A 22,262-nucleotide genomic window follows, 5' to 3' on the forward strand; every position below is an offset into this window, starting at 1 on the left:
GTAAACCAACGGCCACTTGTGCCCAATGTTTTCCCTGTGACCACTTCTGAATCGCCCTCGGAATGCTGTACAAGCATTATCGCTGTTAACAAACATCTGTCTTTAATTATTTTGTGTGTGTATATTTATATATATATATATATATATATATATATATATATATATATATATTAGAAGGGCCAAAGAAACATATCCGAATCAGTTCTCAGTGAGTGTATAGAAAAGATTTATTTCACTAAATTGAAGAAGACAGGCCACAATGGCAGAAATGTATAAAACTAGTAATGGATGAAAAACCATAAATGCAGAGGAACAGAACAAGTATCTGGAACATCCTCAGGACTTTGACATGCTGTGAATAGACTTGTGTTCTTTCATCGCTTTCTCCCACTCCTTCCCATTGATCTGCTCCACATGGATACTGTGGACTGTCCCATCATCAAGGCAATGAGAGGCGATCCCTGCAAAGACCAAAAAAACATTTTATAGATCCTCTAAACCCTGCACTGTGTATAAAGTGAGTTTGGGACAGCTCTGAGATGGAAGATATACTAAAAAATTATAACTGATACATTACTAAAAAATAATGTTAAAATATATATACATATATGATAAAAATGACACGAATAACCCACAGATGAGATATGAATAAAGACAAAGGGATTGAACCTTCAATACAGAAAGCCATCGTCTAATGCTGGGTACACACTGGCAGATATATTGTCTGATCAATTGATCGGCCAATATAAAAACAACATGTTCCAATCCAACAAATGTGAGTTTGCAGGGATTACAAGCTTGACACTGTGTAAAATGTATTGGTATACTGTGATTTTCCACGGAAATTTTAACATATCTTAGGTGCTCAAAAAATCACATTTTTAAAGTTCCCTTAGTCTTTCCCACCTACATTTTCCCTCACCCGCACTCCAACATATAAACTACATAAGTTGTATTGCAGTTTGATTTGAAAACCTTTGATTCTGTATTTTCTTTGAATCTCCACCCCTTTTGAACTTTTTCATTCCTTTCATACCATAGGGGCATACTTTACTGTTTCCGCAAGTATAGATACTCTGTGCTTTAGTTAAAAAGGACCCTTGATTACATGTCTGTTGCTAATGATAACAGGCTTGGAGCTAGATAATTCCTGAGAGTTCTGGCTCGTTTAAGCACCATCTCTGGTTTATCAGGTACTACTGTAGCTGAAGTACCGACATTGCCCGGGTTTAAATCTTCAAGTTATTAAGTTTTTATTATGTGATGTCATCCACATCCATCCAGTGGAAGACCCAGAACAGGCTTTCTGGGTCAAAGTTCTGTCTGGCACACTACGCTGTGAGGTCCGACCGGAACTCCAACCACTCCATTAGGCATCCCAGACCAATTGCTACCCCTCTGTGAAGTTTTCATCCAAATCCATTCAGTGGAAGGCTCAGAACAGGCTCCGCAGGTCAAAGTTCTGGTCAGCGTATACCAACAGGTGGTCCGACCGGGACCTCAACCCCTTAGTATATTTTCTGGGATCCAATGTTACCACTCTGTGAAGTTTTCATCCAAATCCATCCTGTGTAAGGCTCAGAAAAGGCTCCCCCAGGTCAAAGTTCTGCCCAGCTTACATCAACGGGAGGTCCGACCATGACCTAACCTCCCTAAAACCTGGCCAGGATCCAACTGGACCAACTCGCGTTGGTTTCATCCCAATCGGTGCAGTGGTGTCCGAATGCATAACCAGACAGACAAACAGGAAAACAAACAGACCAATTAATTTTATATGTAAGATGTGTGGGGATAAAACAGAATCCATTTTAATAATATACCAGTACTTATTCAATATTCTCCTTAATTCCTCGTCACAAGCATTATACTGAGTTACAAAAGGGCATATTAACTTATTGCTCCCATCTTTAGCAGAGTCATTTGGAGCCTTGTATTTAATTAACTCCTTCCTACCCCTAGCTTTTTCTGTAGCTGAATTAAAGGCACAGGGTACCCTTTTTCCACAAACCTAGAATAGTACACTCTGGATTGTTCTCAAACTTCTCCAAACTACTGCAATTATGCAACAGTCTTACTAACTGGGAGAAAGGCAAATTATTTTTCCACTTCTTGCAATGGCAGCTTTTATAATCCAAATAATTGTTACTATCTACTTCCTTAAAAAGGTATACATATCAATATGTTTACAATTCTCCCCACAAGTCATAGCACTTACCACAAGATATAAAAATTTCTTGGAAATTAGCAGTGAAAATACTGTAAATTTGAAATCATTCACATTCAGATGCAACAAATTCAATTAACTATTCTATTTCGTCCCTTGCCAGACAATCAACAAATCATCTATATAACGTTTATACAGAACTATATTAGTATAATAAGGATTACTGTTCTGAATAAATACTCTCTCCCATTCTCCCATATATATATATATTCGCAAATAGTCCCCATCACAGTTCTGTGCGTCTGGATAAAGAACTCATCCAGGAAAGTAGAAAAATTATGTTTCAATACAAAATGAATACAATCTGCCAAAAATTCAATTCTCAATGATTGCATATCCGGATCAGACATTAATACCTTCTTTCTGTACAAAGACTGAATGACTATTATCCCCCACTTTAACTCCTCCTCCCATTCAAAGTCCTCTAATAGTTGCAAAACATGAGTGTAATAATTCACTTATAACATGGGGACATATTTCTTTAAATGAATGTTGGTATATTCTGAGACCATAGCAGTTATAGAGTCTATTCCCAAATTTATTGGGCGACCAGGAGGGGTCTCTTGATTCTATGAATCTTTAGCAAATGATATATAGTTGCTATCCTCGGATATTCATTGAACAAGTATTTATATTCTTCATGTGACAAGATAAAGTTTTTTTTCCCTTTATCTTTTAAATACCAGTTCTTTATTCTCCATTAATGTTTTCAGTTTTCTAAAGCGTTAAAATTTTTATTAAAACCTTTACGTGTATCACTCATTTTCTCAAATTCTTTTTTTAACTAATTGTGAGAATAAATCTAATGCTGGCAATACACGCTGCAATTATCGGGATGATCCGCCCGATATCGGCGGATCGCCGCGATAATTGTAGCGTGGGGGGGGGGCGACCGAGGGTTAAATATTGCTCGGTCGGGCATGCTGGATTGTCCAGCATGCCCGTCCGATGCGATATTTACCCGGTAACTGTCAGCCGCATTGGGCAGTGTATGCCCAGCGCGGCCGACAGACAGAAATTTCCTGTGTTCCTTCCTACGGAAGGAACAGGGAAATGTCTCCTCCCCCGGGGGCGGAGCGCAGATGTCGGGCTATACACTGTGAGATTTCTCTCACAGTGTATGCCGCGGACATCTGCGGCTGGCAGCCGGCCAGATAAAATGTCTGTCGGCCTGACAGACATTTTATCTGGCCGTGTATGCCCAGCATAAATGAGATCCATGTGACTCTACTGGAAAGAAACTGGATGTGTTTTTCTCAAACCTAAGGATAAGCCCATTCTCTCAGACTCCCAGTTTTTTATAGTTGCCATGGATTTATTGTCATTTATGATAAAGTGTCTTTACAGGGTCATTTTATGTACATACAGATTGAGATCCATATATAAATTGTATTTATTCACCCCTACTGTGGGTGCAAAAGACCCTTTTTCAAGAGGCTTTGCTATGCATCTGTCTTATAATATTATCTCTATTTATTAAGGTTTGTGTATCCATTGTTTGACTGGCATGGCTAAATAAAGACATGTACAGTCGTCTTGCACAAAACACCTGCTGTGTTTTAATTAGAACATCACTACAGGAGTGCTAGCAATATTAATTGTACAGGTATAGTAATGTCTCACAATGGCTCTGTTATGTAATCAAAACTGTGTATATTTAAAAAAGAATAATAATCATTAGGCAGCTATACTATCAGTAACAAGCTTAGTTTATTTTATGTAGCTATGAAGGAGGAGTCAGGCTAATTTGCAAATTTGCAAACAATTCCAGATCAATTAAACAGAGAAAAAAACTATATTTGTAACATTGATTCAGGAAACATGGAGCCCGATTCAGCAAGGATCGCTTTTGCGTTCGCAGCTCCGTAATCCCACGCAGTCTCACTATGAAAATATACTAATGATTGCAATTGCAATGCCTTCGCAGCCAAACATAAGGATGCCCAATTTACTTCACACATATCTGTAACACTTAGCAAGTCTGCGAAACCATCGGTAACATCGAGTACTATCACAGCCTCATGCATACTTGCACAAGGTCTGACCTTACTCAGAAATTGCTAACCCCATCGCACGCAGTGAAAGCCCAAGCTGCGTATGGCACTGCAGTGCCTAATTTATGCACGCAAACGCACTGGCACGCCTGCGTTTCGCCGACCACTCTCCCATCACATCCCCCAAACGCTTACTTCTTGTCAATCACTCTGCGATGAGTCTGCGTAGATCGCAGTCCGATCACAGTTAGACCTTTGCGCACTGCGATGCATGCGCAGAACGCAGCAATCGGCCATATGGGTGCTTAATCGCTGTTGCGATCGGTAATGAATCGGGCCCATTGTCCTCTATTTCAGGAGTTCTTAATCTTTGGTTTTGGACCCATAAAAAGGTCAATAACCATTTAGAGTGGGTCTACGTGACTCTGTTTTTGCTATATAATGTTTATTTTCCATTAATATTTCACAATAGTTTGGACCTGTAATAAGAAATATACTCAGAATAAAATATCTTGTCAACGTTAAATAAATTAATATATTCTTCCTTAGTGAAACATGGGTCTCATAGGCTGCCTCCAAGGCCTTATAATAAAAGAGATAGCAGTTAAAGGGCCCATACACCAGCCTTCAGTTGGGGTAATTCCCCATTTAGCAGATGATTGTATAAAAATACCTGCAATGTATGGGGTTCACCAACCAATCGGGGCTGTAAATTGCTAGAGTGTGGTAATGATCAGCCGTTACTAGTAAAATGATAGGCCTTTCACGATTGGCAGATCTGTTATATGCAGGGCCGGCACTACCACTAGGCAAACTTAGGCATTTGCCTAAGAGCGCCGGCCACTGCAGGGCGGTAGTGTGGACGGCACATAAGTGCCGTCCGCACTACACTACTAGGAACAAACACACAGCTGCCGGCAGCTGTGTGTTTGTTTTAGCAGCCGATGAGAGTCAGACAGACTCTCATAGGCTGCTGCGCCCACTGCCGGAGCCAGGCCATCTTCCGGCTCCCGCAGTGGCTGATGGGAGAGACATCATGACGTCTCTCCCATCATGCAGAGCGGGCCGGCCCTGGAGGACGCCGGACGGAGGAGCATGCCGGAGCGGGGATTAAGGTAAGTGGAGGGTTTTTTTTATTTGTGTGTGTGTGAGTCTGGGTGGGGGGGGGACCAGACTACTACTAGGGGCACTGCTGGGGGTACTACTAGGGTCACTGTTGGGGGTACTACTAGGGGCACTGATGGGGGAACTACAAGGAGCACTGCTGGGGGCACTGCACACTGGTGGGACCACTACTGGGAACACTGCTTAGAGGGGGAATACTACTAGGGGTACTGCGGGGGGGACTGCTACTGGGGGCACTGCTGGTGGTACTACTACTACGGGGACACTGCATAGGGAGGGATTACTGTTGGGGGGGGCTACTACTAGGGGAACTGCTGGTGGAGGGCTGCTACTGGGGGCACTGCTGGGGGGTGACTACTACTGGGAGCACTGCATCGGGGGGACCACTACTGGGGGCACTGCATAGGGAGGGTTACTACTGGGGTCACTATATAAGGGGCACTGCATAGGTGGGGGACTACTACTGGGGGCACTGTATAAGGGGCACTACTGAGGGCACTATATTGGGGGCACTGCATGGGGGGACCACTATTGGAGGCACTGCATAGTGGGGCCACTATTGGGGGCACTGTATAAGGGCTTGTGTAGCTATCGGGGGGGGGGGCATAAGGCTGAAGAAATGCCTAGGGTGCCAAGAGACCTTACACCGGCCCTGGTTATATGCTGACCGTTACTAGTAAAATGATAGGCCTTTCATGATTGGCAGATCTGTTATTTGCTGAAAATGATCTGAAACTCTCTGTAATATACAGTATGGGTGCATTGCTGATGTATGGACCCCATTAGGCACTCTTTATGATTTTTATGGTCCATTTAGTCTGTATGTGTTATGTCTTGATTTTAAGTGAGATATATATTTTTGTTGTTTGTGCTGTTGTGTTCTAGGAGGCAATGTTATGTCATGAAAGCCAACTTCTCTGGTTTCGTCATATTTATTTGCTGCTCTCACGTTACATGATGATCAACTCATTACGGTTTCTCCACGGCAAGAAGACTGATAAAGAAAGCTGACCTTTCTCTACTGCTGCCTGATGTCTGTTCTTGCTGCCTACAAGTCACTGAGCACAGCTGAGGTTCAGGCGTTCCACAATGCCGCAATGGCCTGACTGAGTACTGCGGAGTTACATATTCCCATTCCAGCTTCTGGAATTATGTTATGTTGGAAATAGACTGCCACAAAAATGTAAATGATAGGACAGCGTGGGGAAAGGCTGACCATTTGCATAAGTAATTTACTATGGTTTCAAATTTTGTGGAAAAAAGAACCCCCAAACCGTATAAAGATGTCGAAGTATCCTGAATAATAAATCTCACTGCTGAGACGAATACAGAGATACAGGCATTATGGTTAATGGGAGTATATAAAGGCCCCATATATAGTATAATTAATTATATAAAGAGTCTCTGATCCCCTTACAAAATGGATGATGGCATTCACATTACAGACAGAATATCAGTTATTGTACACTTGTTGCTTATGATAATGTGAACAAACATTACTTATGAATATTTTTGTCTGAAATAAAGTATATATGCACTGGTATTTTTGTAATAAAATGCATTATGATTGCACTGTTCTGTCTTGTTTGTGTCAATGGGCCTGAATCAGATTTGTAAGCAAACTCGATGGTTTGCATACAACTATGATGGTTCTCGATCAGCAAATCCGCAGGCTAGAAAACCCCTATGGCTCATGAATTACACAGTGTATGCACAAAGGTGTTGATGGGTGTACCTGGGCGGTGACTGGGAGTGGCCTGAAATGAACATAAAAAAGACTGTGTTGTGGGCGTGTCAGTGATAGCGGCTGTGTTCTCAGATGCTGAGCCACACCCACAGATGTCATGTTCAGACGGAGAAACTGCATCTGCCATAGGGCTGGTGGAAGTGTCAATGGTGCACACTATGGAGCGCCGATGGTGGCGTGCTAAGAATCACCGGCGGCGTTACAGTATGCAAAGGCACAGAAAGTGGGCTTTTCAGTCCTTGCTCATTCAGACGCTGCCTACTACATCAGGGGAAGGGCTGATACTAGAATTTGCATATTATTGCAGCCGGGACTTCGGTAACAGACACGAGTGCAGACGCAGCAGCATCCACCTCTGATTCAGGCCCGGTGTGAGCATCTGCACGTGTAGAAAGTGTGCATGGAGGAGAATGTATGATAATGAGTATCTGTGCATAGAGAATGCATGATGTCAGCATGTGTAAATATCTGCAGATGTGTAGAAAATGTACATGGAGGAGAATGCATGAGGGGAGCATGCATGTGTATTTGCAAATGTGTAGAATGCATGATAAACACCATTTTCTTTTTTAGCCCCGTCAGTGCCAGGAGGACAGTTGCAGTTTGTGAACGGGTGACTCTAGCCTGGCCTCCTCACCAGAGATTCTGCACTGCTAAAAAATTGCCCCCTGGTGCTGGTACAGCCTCTTAGTTCAGTTATGATATTAGCCCTTTGTTAATATCTCTGTGTATTATCCATTATCTCCTGTTAAATAGGTTGCTAACTGGCATCTCCTTGGTCATAAATGCAAAAGGTATTTACTTAACTATGGTATCACAGTATCATCTATACTGCAATTAAAAGGAAACAAAATTGCTCGGAAAAAAAAAAATAGTAATACCCACTAACACCAGCACAATGCAAATCTAAAAGTGTGGCCCTCTAATGATACAAGAGCCCCACACACTTGTGGCAGTGAAAGGGCTACAGAGCTGTACCTTGACCTTCATTATGAATACAGAAGCCATGCTTTCAGTACTATTGGGTCCCTGGTCAGTTCCTGGCCATTTCTTATTTCAAATTAAATTGGATTTATATCAGAAACAGCAATTGTGTACATGCTGGTAACTGTATAGCCTGTGCAAGCTTTGACTATGAGTGGAAAGAGCCATACTTAAAGCATCACTTGATGAAGGGATCTATGGCATCCCTGTATGTTAGAAATCGCAGAATAAAACTGGAGGTATATTTCTTGGGCTAAATTATTTAGTAAAAGTAGCTAAGGGAAGAATTTGCAGTGCGGCACTTACCCGTGCGCAGAGGTAAACCAACGGCCACTTGTGCCCAATGTTTTCCCTGTGACCACTTCTGAATCGCCCTCGGAATGCTGTACAAGCATTATCGCTGTTAACAAACATCTGTCTTTAATTATTTTGTGTGTGTATATTTATATATATATATATATATATATATATATATATTAGAAGGGCCAAAGAAACATATCCGAATCAGTTCTCAGTGAGTGTATAGAAAAGATTTATTTCACTAAATTGAAGAAGACAGGCCACAATGGCAGAAATGTATAAAACTAGTAATGGATGAAAAACCATAAATGCAGAGGAACAGAACAAGTATCTGGAACATCCTCAGGACTTTGACATGCTGTGAATAGACTTGTGTTCTTTCATCGCTTTCTCCCACTCCTTCCCATTGATCTGCTCCACATGGATACTGTGGACTGTCCCATCATCAAGGCAATGAGAGGCGATCCCTGCAAAGACCAAAAAAACATTTTATAGATCCTCTAAACCCTGCACTGTGTATAAAGTGAGTTTGGGACAGCTCTGAGATGGAAGATATACTAAAAAATTATAACTGATACATTACTAAAAAATAATGTTAAAATATATATACATATATGATAAAAATGACACGAATAACCCACAGATGAGATATGAATAAAGACAAAGGGATTGAACCTTCAATACAGAAAGCCATCGTCTAATGCTGGGTACACACTGGCAGATATATTGTCTGATCAATTGATCGGCCAATATATTGTGTGTGCATCGGCCAGTGCGTACCAACGATATGTCTGAACGACATATTGCGTCGGCTGTGCTACACAGCTGATGCCCAATATATCTGCAGATCGCTCTACGCATCGTGCTGTGTGTACAGGCGGCCAGATGATGGTTGTTTAGTGTGTATGAACAACTAACATCTGCAGATATATCTTTTAGGTGTGCACCCAGCTTAAGTCTCTCCAAGGTAGACTTTGATAGTGATCATAATACCTTTTTATCGTCCGTATATAATAACGTGAACGTCAAAATGCATAAGTGATACGCCCCTTTCCAACTGTGACTAACTTTTGTATATCCTACTGACACCATGTCTTCCGGATTGCTTACCTTCCACGGGCCAACAACCACCTGCAGCGCTGAGTAGCCTAGCAAGTCCCAGCTATACTCTCTAGCTTATGTCTGTACAGACCACTTACCTGCAGCCAAGAAGCTGTCCAAAAGTTTTCAGATGCCATTTTAGCAGCTTAATTCTTTTCATTTGTTAAAATCTGCAAATAGTTCATCATTTTGCAGTGTGTAGCTCTGCGCCAACATCTGTACATTCGTTGAAACATACTATTTGTCCAAAGCGCTGAAACTTTACTCTTCTCTGCATGACCACTTATGTATTAAGCTTTATGGGCTATTTCAGGGGTCTTCAACCTTTAAGGCAGTGTGCCTTAACCTATACTGCAGTATTTAGAGACTGCCCCCTCCTCACACAATTATGACCCATTACTGCCCCCTTCTACAATTTTAATTATGTACCATAACTGCCCCCCTCTGCAGTGCCCCTTATACAGTGTCCCTAGTAGTGGTTCCCCTTATGCATGCCCCCAGCAGTGATCCCGCTATGCAGTGCTCCAGTAGTAGTCCCCCCCCTATGCAGTGCCCACAGTAGTAGCCCACCTTATGCAGTGCCCCCAGTAGTGGTCCCCCCTATGCGGTGCCCCCAGTAGTAGCCCACCCTATGCAGTGCCCTTTGTATAGTGCCCCCAGTAATGGTCCCCCCTGATGCAGTGCCCCCAGTAGTGGTCCCCCCGATGCAGTGCCCCAAGAAGTAGTCCGCCCCCCGATGCAGTGCAGACAAAGACATACGTAAAAAAAAAAGAACAGCTGAATCCCCGCTCCGGCTCTTGCTCCCGCCGCTGTCCACTCCTCCGCCCTCCTCGCTCTGCATTATGGAAGAGATGTCATGACATCTCTCTCATCACCCACTGCGGGAGCCGGAAGATGGAGCACCAGCCCGGCTCCTGCAGTGGGCACAGCAGTCAATGAGAGTCTGTCTGACTCTCATTGGCTGGCTGCCAAAGCAAACACACTGCCAGCGGCGGCGGTGTGCTTCTTTCTGTGTGTAGTGCAGACTGCACTACAGTAACCATCGGCGGGCCACAGGTTGAAGACCCCTGGGCTATTGGGAAAAAGCATTACAGACATATATGTGGCTGATAGAAAATATATAATCTTAAAAATGAACATCTACAAAAAATGCAACAAAACATTTCACGATCATTATTTTGTTGCAGGTGTGACCCAACAAATACATTTTTAATGTTTTTATCTACAATAGTGAAATACAGACATCACATTAATTATAATATTCAACAGACCTACAGCTAAAAATCTATTGGGGAGATGACAGAAAACATAACAGGCATGTACAAGTGGAGGAAGAATGTGTTTTCAGCTGCAATCCCTATCTTTTATTCAGACTTTCTGAGCAAATAATCTGCACTCTATGTAACCATTTCTATATGAGCTCACCGCCACCTGCTGCTGCCATTCCTATATTCCCATAGGACTTACTCATTTTTAGTGTATGCTTAGACCAGATTCTTTCTGTTCTTAAAAAAAATAATCTAACAAGATTTGTGCCCCCTGGAAGTGATTTGTACCACACAGAGGCTGCATTACAATCAGTAAGTGCCACGGCCGGGCCATAATGGTGAATACTTACCATAGCCATCGGGGTTGGAGCGAGGTGTGTAGAAGCTTTGCACCCCGCAGGTCTTGCAGAAAGTATGTTTTGCTTTCTTAGTATTGAAAGTATAAGTTGTGAGGTTATCTGCTCCCTGAATACACAGAAACACTGACGGTAAGCACTCATACCAAAAGATGTACATACTTCTAATCCATGGCTATTAACAATATCTCACATATTTAAGCAGTGCTATAACAACACATAAACAAATCGCTGGATATAAACTTTGTTGCAGTGACAGATCTAATACCTAGAATTCTATCTGTAATGATTCAGAAAAATGAGCAGAGTTTTGTCCACCTGTCCGTACAGTGGCCTTCCAGTAATGTAAGGGAATGTTCTCAGCGCAGACCTTAGTTGCAGAGGGGAGGGCGGCTCGGGGGAAAGTGGTTGTATTATATAGCAGTGATTGAACATTGCACTTTTGCAGCTAGAAAATAACTGCACGGAAACACTCTCATTGTGAAACTTGCAAGCGAGAAAAAATGTTTTACTTTCTTGCGTATTCTAGTTTAAATACAACAGTTGTTTTCACTTTATTATTTTTGAGATTTAAGGGCAACAAAACCTCAAGTAGAAGTTGCTTTATGTAAAATAGTTACTCGTAATATTGACGAATAAACATGTAAAAGTTCCCATTCCCTGGCAGTACTTCAGTTATTAGAGAGTGCATTTACATTTACTATGTAGCTGAGTGTAAACTATTGGCTATCAGATATTTTTGTTGCTAAAACTGACTGATTGTGTGATCCTAGGGGATTATGGTCAGGAGTTCTGGGAAAGTGTCTCCTCATCATCTTCCCTTTATTTTACATATTGTTCTGATCCTGTGATGGTTACATTCATTCTGTTATTGTTTATAAATGTAGCTGTATTTTATAAACCAACTTGTATGTAATTCTGATTATTTTTTACAGTAATACCATTTCTAGGATTGTTATATTTTTCTGCTTTAAATATCTGCTTTCATTAAAATATAACCCCATGCAGTGCGACACTGCGCTCTTCTGTGTAGGCAGAAAAATCGGCTACAAATATACACAATAGTCCTGGGACAAATACAAACATTGTACATTACCTTCAGTAACTTGAAACGTGATGCAGGCACAATAAAGTGTCTGTTCTGCTTCTTCACACAAATGCTGCAGCTGTAAACAACAATGAAGGATTAATCCCTTGAAGAAGACATGAGCAACTAAACAGTTTCCCTATGGTTTTATGTTTAGTAACGGTAAGTTATCAATTCATCAGCCACACTCCAGATCTGACTTGTTTATACAGGTGTATTGCCATAGAAAGAAGGGAATATTTTGGCTGCTTGAAACAATGGGGTGTGCGTGGGAAGATTAATTAGAAGCTGCCATGTCTGTGATTGTGACTGGGCCTCCCACTTACACCCGTTCCTCTACCCACCAACATCACACAGACCAGGTTTTCAGTCAGTCAAACAAACCACAAGGACTCAGAAAAACGGCTGAAAAGAGTGACTTAGCTTCAGGTGGTTGACAAATGTAATGTGCATACACACGGTCAGATTTGTCAGATGAACGATTTGACCAACGATTTGACTATGAACGATTTTTGACTGCATTAAAATGAATGGAATCGTCCAAATCTGACTGCAAACACATCAGATGTCAGATATCGTTATCTGACCATCGGGAACGCGCATCGTTCATCGTTCAGACATGTCAGATTTTCCTTCAGATATGAACAATTGAACGATTTTTTAAATCGTTATCGTTCAGATCTGAAGAAAAATCTGACCGTGGGTATGCACGATAAGGTCCAAGCACTAACTTCATGACTTCTTACCACACAGATGACTTCATAGCTGACACCATTTTCGGCACGCAGTTGCCCCAGCCTTATACCACCAATCAGATGGATCTCTGCCTACGCATAACTCTGCAATTCTGACTACACAACTTATCCTATGTGCAAATGCCTCATAGCAACCCAATTACACACCTCCAGCTGCAAGTGGAGATGCGACTGAGTTGTGTACGTCACTAACCGACCATTGATGTGTACGCTCTGCTCCAGCGCATGTACAATGCAAGAACACAAAAGATCGTCCAGCAAAACCGACTTATGTGAAACTGCATCAGCCCCGTAATCCAGAAAGATGGAATTTCTCTTTAATTAATACAACTCAATTAACCCAAGTGTGTGTATATGGTAGGGGATATAGATTGTAAGCTTCGCAGGGGCAGGACTGATGTGAATGACCAAAATACTCTCAGTACAGAGATGCGGAATATGTATGCGCTATGTAAATAACTGGTAATAAATGGCTCCATATAAACGGTTATAAATTATATTAAGTGATATAAATGTATACATAATGGGTGCAAGATGCCTTTTTATAGATCTATGCATTTTTCAAGACACAAACATTTTAAAAGTAGATCATTGCCGGTCCTATTCTTATCACTTACTTGCAGTCAAACACATGAAGGTCAGCTGACGCCCAAACCTCAAAACGGACAGCTCCGCAGTGACATCCTCCATTGTGTTTCACCAGTCCTTTGTATTCACTGCAGAAGCACAGAAATAGTGATATTCAGAAGTTATTCAGTGATATAGCAAATGACCCTCCAGACCTTTGCATCTTGGGATGGTAGGAAATAAGTAATTCAGATATATCTCACTGCTGTGTTTTTTATTATTTTATAACATAATATTATCATCAAATAAGGGGCAATGTTTCTTCATAGAATGAAACCACTATTTCAGTCATTCACAAAAGATTGTGGAACAAACCCACCATGTAGTCATATTTTCTATTTATTTATACAACTAAGGTCTAGCTAACTGGTTCCTGAATTCTGTATTGTTTGTCCACGCCCTATATAATGTATAATATGGTTAATCTCTTTGTATTTCCCTTTAGTTCTTTTGTTATCCCTCCTAATAGGACAATTTTGCTGGGTTGATAAGAAAAATTCTCTTTCATAAAACAAATTTCACATTTTTTTTTTTATCAGAATAGAAAATGATGCATGCAAAACTTTTCTCGCTGACAAAGCAGTAAAGCATCAAATTGAGCATTGACTTCAAATATCTTAAATCATCAGGTAATTTATTCACTGTTCTCTTAGTTCAGTTTATATACCCCCCTGATGCAGAAAAATATCTGCAACTGTTTCCACTTCCCGACTATCCAACTGAAGATATATTTAACCATTGCACAGGTGATCTACACTGAAGTGCCAAAATTCATGGAATAGGTGCCTAACTTTGTGTATGACCCCTTCAAGCCCAGCAAGGTGCAGCTACTTGATGTGGCATCCATTCCACAAGTGGACGGAAGACCTCTGGAGAGATGTTGACCCATGTCGTCTGAATGCTCCCCACAGCTCCCTGATATTTGTAGGTACTGGATCTTTGGTGTGAATGGACCTCTCCACCACGTCCCATAAATGCTAGATTGGATTCATGTCAGGTGAACATGGTGGCCACACCATTTGTCTGAACTCTCCCGGATGCTCCCTGAGCCAATATCCGCACAACTTTGGAAATGGAATATCCCATCCATCGGGCACCCACTATCATGCCCCGTTCAAACTCTGATAATTCACGTCGTCTTGCCATGAGCAGCCTAGCCAGTGTTCAAACTGACTCACGAGATGTCAGATTACAACTGATGCAGGTCTGGGCATTTTCAAGACGTCACAGTACGCTGATGCCACCTAACATTAATTTTACATACTGCTATCTCATGACTTTTGGCACATTAATATATTTTAGATTTTTTCAAATGGTTCTGTCTTAAAGCTTAAACAGACAATAGGACATAAAAAGTGAATAATTAATAATAAACCATCTGACATCGCTCAATGGAAGGAGGACCAAGACAGTTTACATCAGGGATATTCAACATGCTGCCCTCCAGCTGTTTTGGAACTACACATACCAGCATGCCCTGACAAAGATTTAGCATGCCGTAAAAAAAAAGCTGGCAGAGCATGCTGGGATGTGTGGTTTCACAGCAGCTGGAGGACTGCATGTTAAAGACTCTTGGTTTACATCTTTCGAGCTCCAGGCATAACCTTGGCACATATTATTTAATTATATCACACTCTACCTACACCAGAATTGCCAAGTATGGAGTCTCCCATATTTCAAAGGGAAACAGGCCTTAATCTATCAGTAGATATGGAGTAGTGGGTCCATATAAGGCGGTGAACAGCTAAAAGCTTATTCAGTGTGGTAATAAGTGAACTCATACACAATTCACAGCATGACTCATCTAATGGTGCATACACACGATCAGATTTTTCCTTCAGATATGGACGATAACGATTTAAAAATCGTTCAGTCGTTCATATCTGAAGGAAAATCGTTCATATCTGACATGCCTGAACGATGGACGATCAACGATGCGCGTTCCCGTTTGTCAGATAACGATTTCTGACATCTGATGGGTTTGCAGTCAGACTTGGACGATTCCATTCATTTTAATGCAGTCAAAAATCGTTCAATCGTTCAAATCGTTCAAAACTTTGGTAAAATCGTTCACATCGTTCAAATCGTTTAATGTTGTATCCAGTGACTTCAGGTGGATGTTGGAGGAATTGTGGGCTCGAAGGAACACATTTAATGGACCTGTCCAATTATCACTATAGCCCCACACAATCAAAGAAACAAATCTTTATATTTATTAAGCTTTAAAATGCTAATGTCTGGGTGACATGACCACTTTAAAATTTAAAACAACTCACACACGTAATTCATGAAGACGAGACTCCTAAAATAACAAACTAACAGAAGCTAACTTTAATTTATTTCAGTAGTATGAAGTACAGAACCATTTGAACACTACTATCTGGCTACCAAAGTGCCATAATAAAAGGGAACACAAATATCACTGGTATGTCACACACAATAATTATAGCATAGGGATTACCAGGCAACCCTTGGACAAATGGCACAGCTGTCTCCCTGTGGGGGCAACATTCCAAACGTGGGATACATTTTTACCAGCGGGAGTGAATGAAATTTGATTGAATTATTCACTCTTTACTGGACACACATTCATGAAATAATGCTCTAATTAAAAAGATATTGTGTGAAATCAGAGGCTGGACCCAAATAGTTTTGTAATAGAGCAGTGACACAGTTCAGAGCAAGTTGTGAGGAGCAATGACTTATACCCATTCATATCTATATGAAAAAAAAACGCTATTTTCTCAATTTAAAACAACAATTTAAAACTACCTTTTAAACTGTCCCACTTCCCCTGAGACACAACGCTAGTCTTTCCTACTTATTTCCAATTGCAAACCCTGTGTAACATTGTGGGCCTGGTGCAGCATTGGAAGTAATCCATGCCTAAATCACTCAAAAGAATTGTGCTCAGGAAAATACAGTAACGTATTCTTGCACGTATGAGAGCTGTACCAAAGAGATGCGCCTGCCTTTGCGCAAGTAGCAAATGCGCCTGGTTTGCTACAAGTCATCAACATCATCAGTGTAAGCTTGTACCTACCTATACAAGGTGCAAAAGATGCTCCTCCTAATGGACGTATATACGCTTACATGCTGGTCTGCATTGGTCGGAACTTTGCCTACGTGAGAACGGCCCTTGCCTTATCTATTATGTTCCATCCTTACCCTTCCTGTACACAAATTACCACAGTAACTGAAACCGTGTGGCTGCACTCTGCCCTAATACTGCTGTAGAGAAGCTTATTAGTGTATCAGCCATAAGACCATACCTACTAACTTTTATGATGATGCCTCCGGAGGATTTGAGAGGGTGATGTCAAGGTGGGCTATTGCGTCATCACAGCCCTGCTCTCTGCTGTACAATGCAATGATTTAACTACAAGTCATCTCATCCATCCCCTAGACAGCCTATTTCACGGGGGAATAAATACAGTGGTAGCATTCTACATAGCGATATGCTGGCATTGTTATACCGACAGTGATACGCTTGTGGCATTCTACATACAGCATTATGCTAATGGAATTCTACATACAAAGCTGCTGACATTCTACCTACAGCAATATGCTGTTAGCATTCTATATAAGCAATGTGGGGGGTATTCTACGTACAGTGATACGCTGGTGGCATTCTACATACAGTGACACACTGGAGGCCTTCTATATACAGCAATACGCTAGTGGCTTACTACATATAGTGATACACTGTTGGCCTTCTATGCTGGTGGTATGGTATTGATATGCTGGTGGCCTATATACAGTGATATGATGGTGGCCCATATTCAGTGATATGATGGTGGCCTATATACAGTGATATGCTGGTGGTATGGTAGTGATATGCTGCTGGCCTATATACAGTGATACGCTGGTGGCCTTCTACATACAGCAATACGCTGGTGGCTTACTACATAAAGTGATACACTGTTGGCCTTCTATGCTGGTGGTATGGTAGTGATATGCTGGTGGCCTATATACAGTGATATGATGGTGGCCTTCTACATACAGCAATACGCTGGTGGCTTACTACATATAGTGATAAACTGTTGGCCTTCTATGCTGGTGGTATGGTAGTGATATGCTGGTGGCCTATATACAGTGATATGATGGTGGCCTATATACAGTGATATGATGTTGGCCCATATTCAGTGATATGTTGGTGGCCTAAATTCAGTGATATGCTGGTGGCCTATATACAGTGATATGCTGGTGGCCTTCTATATACAGTGATATGCTGGTGGCCATCTATATACAGTAATACCAGTCAAAAAAAATTTAAATATCAAGGATCACCCTTCTTATATCACATTCTTTTTATTTCCAATGACAGATTTCTCATTTAGGGCCCTATGTATTCATTGCGGCACTGCTGCAATTATTACCAGTCTGTATCGCAACAAATATTATAATTTTGAATTAAAATATCCCCGCTATGTACTAAAATTAACTTGCAGGGACACGTAATGATAATTGCTCTCCCTGCATGTTATATCCCTGTCATATTGGAGACAGAGGGCCTGATTCAGACCCGCTCGCGAGCACTGAGCGCTCGCAAGCGGGTCCATGGTGCCCTAGTGCGCATGCGCACGACGGAGTGAGCTCCGTCGTGCGCATGCGCGAGACCCGGGGAGCGACGGGGAAGCCGTCGCTCCAGGTCTCGCACCAAAGGGGGCGTGCTGTCGATGTTGATTGACAGCACGCACCCTTTGGTGGGCGTGCCAGGGGCGTGGCTGCCAGCCGGGGTTGTCCCCACGAAAGAGCCGAAATCACTCCAGGGCTTGCGGTCACCGAGACCCTACCGCAGGATCTCGTCACAAGCCCGATGGTCGCGATGGTCTTGACCATCGCGACCATCATCATGGATGCTCGCATAAGCTGTGGGTGGTAACCCACAGCTATGCGAGCGTCCAAGAGGCCGCTCCAAGTTTAGGTAGGAGGGCCCTGATTCAGAGCGAGCGCTCTGGTCAGAGCGTCCGGCTATGAATCAGGCCCAGACTCCTCTGGGGAATCTGATGCTGCACATGTGCACAGTGTCAGATTCGGGAGCCGGACAAAGGCTGCAGGAGAGGGATTGTACGATCCCTCTCCTGCGAGGATTCCACCATAGGCTTTAGTGGGTTACAGATACCTACGGAGCCATTTCGGAGTTTGGTACATAGGGGTCAGACCGTAGTCCCCATTTATAATAATTTAGAATTATGCAGAAACTGCTATTTCTACATAATTTTATGAAAAATTAACTTAATAATAGGCCCTTAAGAGTCTTATTTATAAAGATTTTTATTAATGGATATATAATCATATTTATTAACAGCATCCACTTTTCCCTCTAATTATGAATTATTCTCTTTAATTGTATATTTTATTACAATTGCTCTGACAATATAGTGACTGCATCTATCAGCGAGCTACATCGCGGACACTTGCACAGATCATAGCTTAAGCTTTTACTTTATGTCATCACATGTTAAAGAAAAACAATAATAATCCTTAGCTTACACCTATTTCTGCTTTTGTTGGGAGGCCCAAATTTTAGTGATTTGTCTGTTAAAATAACTCCCATAGAAATATCCTTGTTTTTACATTAACCACAGTACAGTACAATCACTCCTATTCTTTATACTGGGATGTAATGCTCACTCTCTATTCCTATTCACTGGTCTTTTATCATTTAATATTTATTATAGTAACAAATTAAATTATAACTGAGTTCAATAAACATATCACATGGTGTAGTTCACCAAGGTCTTTCTAGATAATATTGCATATGGCGTTCCTGGAAATGATTATAAAATGTTTGCATTTATGCTATTTACAACATCAAATAGAATATTCTGGGTAAAGTACATTTCTCTAAACCACCACAACAATCAAATTGGTTCTATAAGATGACAGTGTGACACGTGGGTGATCTTTATCGTACTGCAAGATAAGACAAATTTAAATAGTATTTATGTGTCAAAGAAAACAAAATATTTTACCTGAAAATCTCTTTGAGGCTGCAGAAATAGCATTACCGAAATATATGCCCCGACATGCTAATATTTTATACATCAGGACTGGATGGTAATTCTCCTCGATCCTCACAGATAAGGAATGCTACTTATATCACTATCATATAGCAATTATGTTTATTGCTTAGACGGAAAATAAATCATAATGTGTGGCCCTCTGACACTCAGCAGTTTGATAAATAGCTACATCCATTTTATTATCATTTTGAATATATATTTACATCCCCAGGCTACATCAATCTACTGAAGACTGAGCTTTGTGTACAGACACCATGCTGCCATTTTGTGGTCTAAAGTAAAATGTACACTGAGACTCGGTCATGTAATAACTCCTCCTAATTGACCAGAGTTCAGGTAAAGAACAAAACAAAACACATTTGTTTTGTGAGACAATGTTAATAAACAGGTCTGCTGTATCCAGTGACACAAAGGATATTATATAACATTTTTTTTTAAAACAAGGTAATATTCAGAGGTCCCCCTGCCGATCGTATGGGACTTCCTCTCATTCTAGTGGGTTTCTTGAAAAACAAATAAGCTGCTTTCATAAAAGGGATCAATGGATCTCTTTGATTTCCAGTACAGCATTCACAGTACCAATCTTCTCTTGGCTGCAGGCTCGCTTACTAACGTGGGATAATGGTGGTTTCAGACAAAGACACAGTGGAAGACCACCCCCAACCCCCCCAAACAAAAAGAGCCCGGCTGCCTGTCTCCTCTTGTTTTGAAACAATTTTATTAATATTTTCTTAGTTAGATTGGTAAACAAGAGTGGCCCATAGTGAGACAGTGTTACATTTATGGAGGCCATGTTATTATTATGGTATCATTTTCTGACACATATCCCCCAGTGAGTGTTAGGAAGCACTGCTCTGCCATGAGATACATTCAAGATATCACAGTGATCAGCTATTTTATATACCAGTATATAAAGCTAAAATATAACACCTGTATATAAAGCTAATATATATTATACCTGTATACAGAAAGGTGAGATATATTCTACCTGCATATATGGCTGATTGACATTATATCTGTAAATAAAGCTAATATATATTACACCTGTATATAAAGTTGATATTATATACCTGTATATATAAAAGTGAAATATAGTCTACCTGTATATAAGGCTGATTGAGATACATTCTATCTGTATATAAAGCTAGTATAGCTGATACGTGTATATATAAAAACCTGATATATATTATAGCTCTGTATAAGGCTAATAGATTGTATATTATACATGTATATAAATCTGATATATCTGTATATAAGGCTGATATATATTATACTATATTGTATATGTAAAGTTGACATATATTATAGCTGTGTATTAGTCTATTATATATAATACCTCTGCTATAAAAGCACCGACTGATGATCTTACCACTGCCACCTGCAGCCCTCTGTGCTGAGCCCTGAAGCCCCCCACAGCAGAACAACCAGAGCACAGCAGAAGGCACAACATTAGTGTAGTAGTGGTGGTAGTGATGATGATGTTGGTGGTAGTGATGATGATGTTGGTGGTAGTGATGATGATGTTGGTGGTGGTGGTGATGATGATGTTGGTGGTAGTGATGATGATGTTGGTGGTAGTGATGATGATGATAGTAATGATAATGGTGATGATAAGAGTAACGCTTGGGAATAAATACATTTACACTCAGGTTTGGCCCCACAACCCTCCACCAACACAACCCTCCACCAAGACAGTACTCACTAGGAGTCCAGCAGAAGTTTGGCTGCATCCTCCGAGCTGAGACTTTGCTGTGTGACGAACTTGAGCCATCGCTGCCTCTGGGTGCCCAGGTCCAGCAGCTGGGAGTGCTGCGCGTCGTTCTCCTCCGCCACCTGCTTCCTGATCGCCACCTTCCTGGCTTTGCCCTTCTTGCCGATGCCCAGGAGCTGGTGCAGTGCGGGTGCAGAGGGCGCCTCCAGCGCCGCCGACCTGCTCTGCCTCTCCGGGGCTCCCCGCTTTGGCGACGGCTTTTTCGCCTTCCGCATCTTGGCTCGGGTGTCCTTGTCGCTGATGCCCCCCGGGGATAGTCGTGCAGACCGCAGGCTCCAAGCTCCCTCCTCGGTTTATGTGTGTGCGGCCGGGACTAGCAGTCAGCGACTAATCGTGCCCAGCACCCGGCTGAAGCTGCTTTTTTCGCTTTGTTTGTGGTATTCTCTATTTCTTTTATCAATTCGCTCGCTTCGCCGAGCATCCAGCAGGGGGCAGTGCAGAGCGCAGGATGGAGGACGCGTAGTCCGACCCTGCCATGTTGACTGTGCATGAAGACAAGTAGGTTGGGCAATGATGTATGGGCACTTGAGTTTGGATAGCTACGGTGCCTGGTGTATATCCTTTTCTCTGGTAGTCTTTGTTCTGTGATTGTGTTACTAGACCACAGGCTGGTACATTTGGTTCTCCAGGTATTATGGAAGTACAAGTTCCAGCAGTCCCTCCCAAATAGTCTCTGGCTGGCACTGCATGTAGAGTGAACAAGCCTGTGCTAGACTGTAGCATGCAAAATGCTATGGCCCGTATTCAATTTGAGGCGAATAGCCATTTTTGGTGGAAACTTTTCACCGATGACGTCATTTCGCCAGGCGGAAAAGTATCGCCGTATTCAATTTGAAAGATTTTCCACCTAGCAATGTAATAGGCGAAAAAGATTAGTCTATGAATAGCAGGCGG

General features: G+C 41.7%; 1 protein-coding gene across 1 annotated transcript; it reads right to left on the minus strand.

Moving 5' to 3' along the window:
- Window positions 1-8,589: 8,589 nt before the first annotated feature.
- CENPV (centromere protein V) lies at window positions 8,590-21,842 on the minus strand. The gene is made up of 5 exons (XM_088453653.1): window positions 21,300-21,842; window positions 13,559-13,657; window positions 12,196-12,265; window positions 11,094-11,208; window positions 8,590-8,841 (listed from the first exon to the last, which is right to left on the minus strand). Exons 1-5 carry the CDS (start codon window positions 21,581-21,583, stop codon window positions 8,717-8,719), a joined length of 693 nt encoding a protein of 230 aa, XP_088309779.1. The 5' UTR covers window positions 21,584-21,842; the 3' UTR covers window positions 8,590-8,716.
- Window positions 21,843-22,262: the final 420 nt, after the last annotated feature.

The sequence above is a fragment of the Taudactylus pleione genome, unplaced genomic scaffold (genome assembly GCF_031769625.1).
Source record: "Taudactylus pleione unplaced genomic scaffold, aTauple2 ptg000585l, whole genome shotgun sequence".
Taxonomy (NCBI): domain Eukaryota; kingdom Metazoa; phylum Chordata; class Amphibia; order Anura; family Myobatrachidae; genus Taudactylus; species Taudactylus pleione.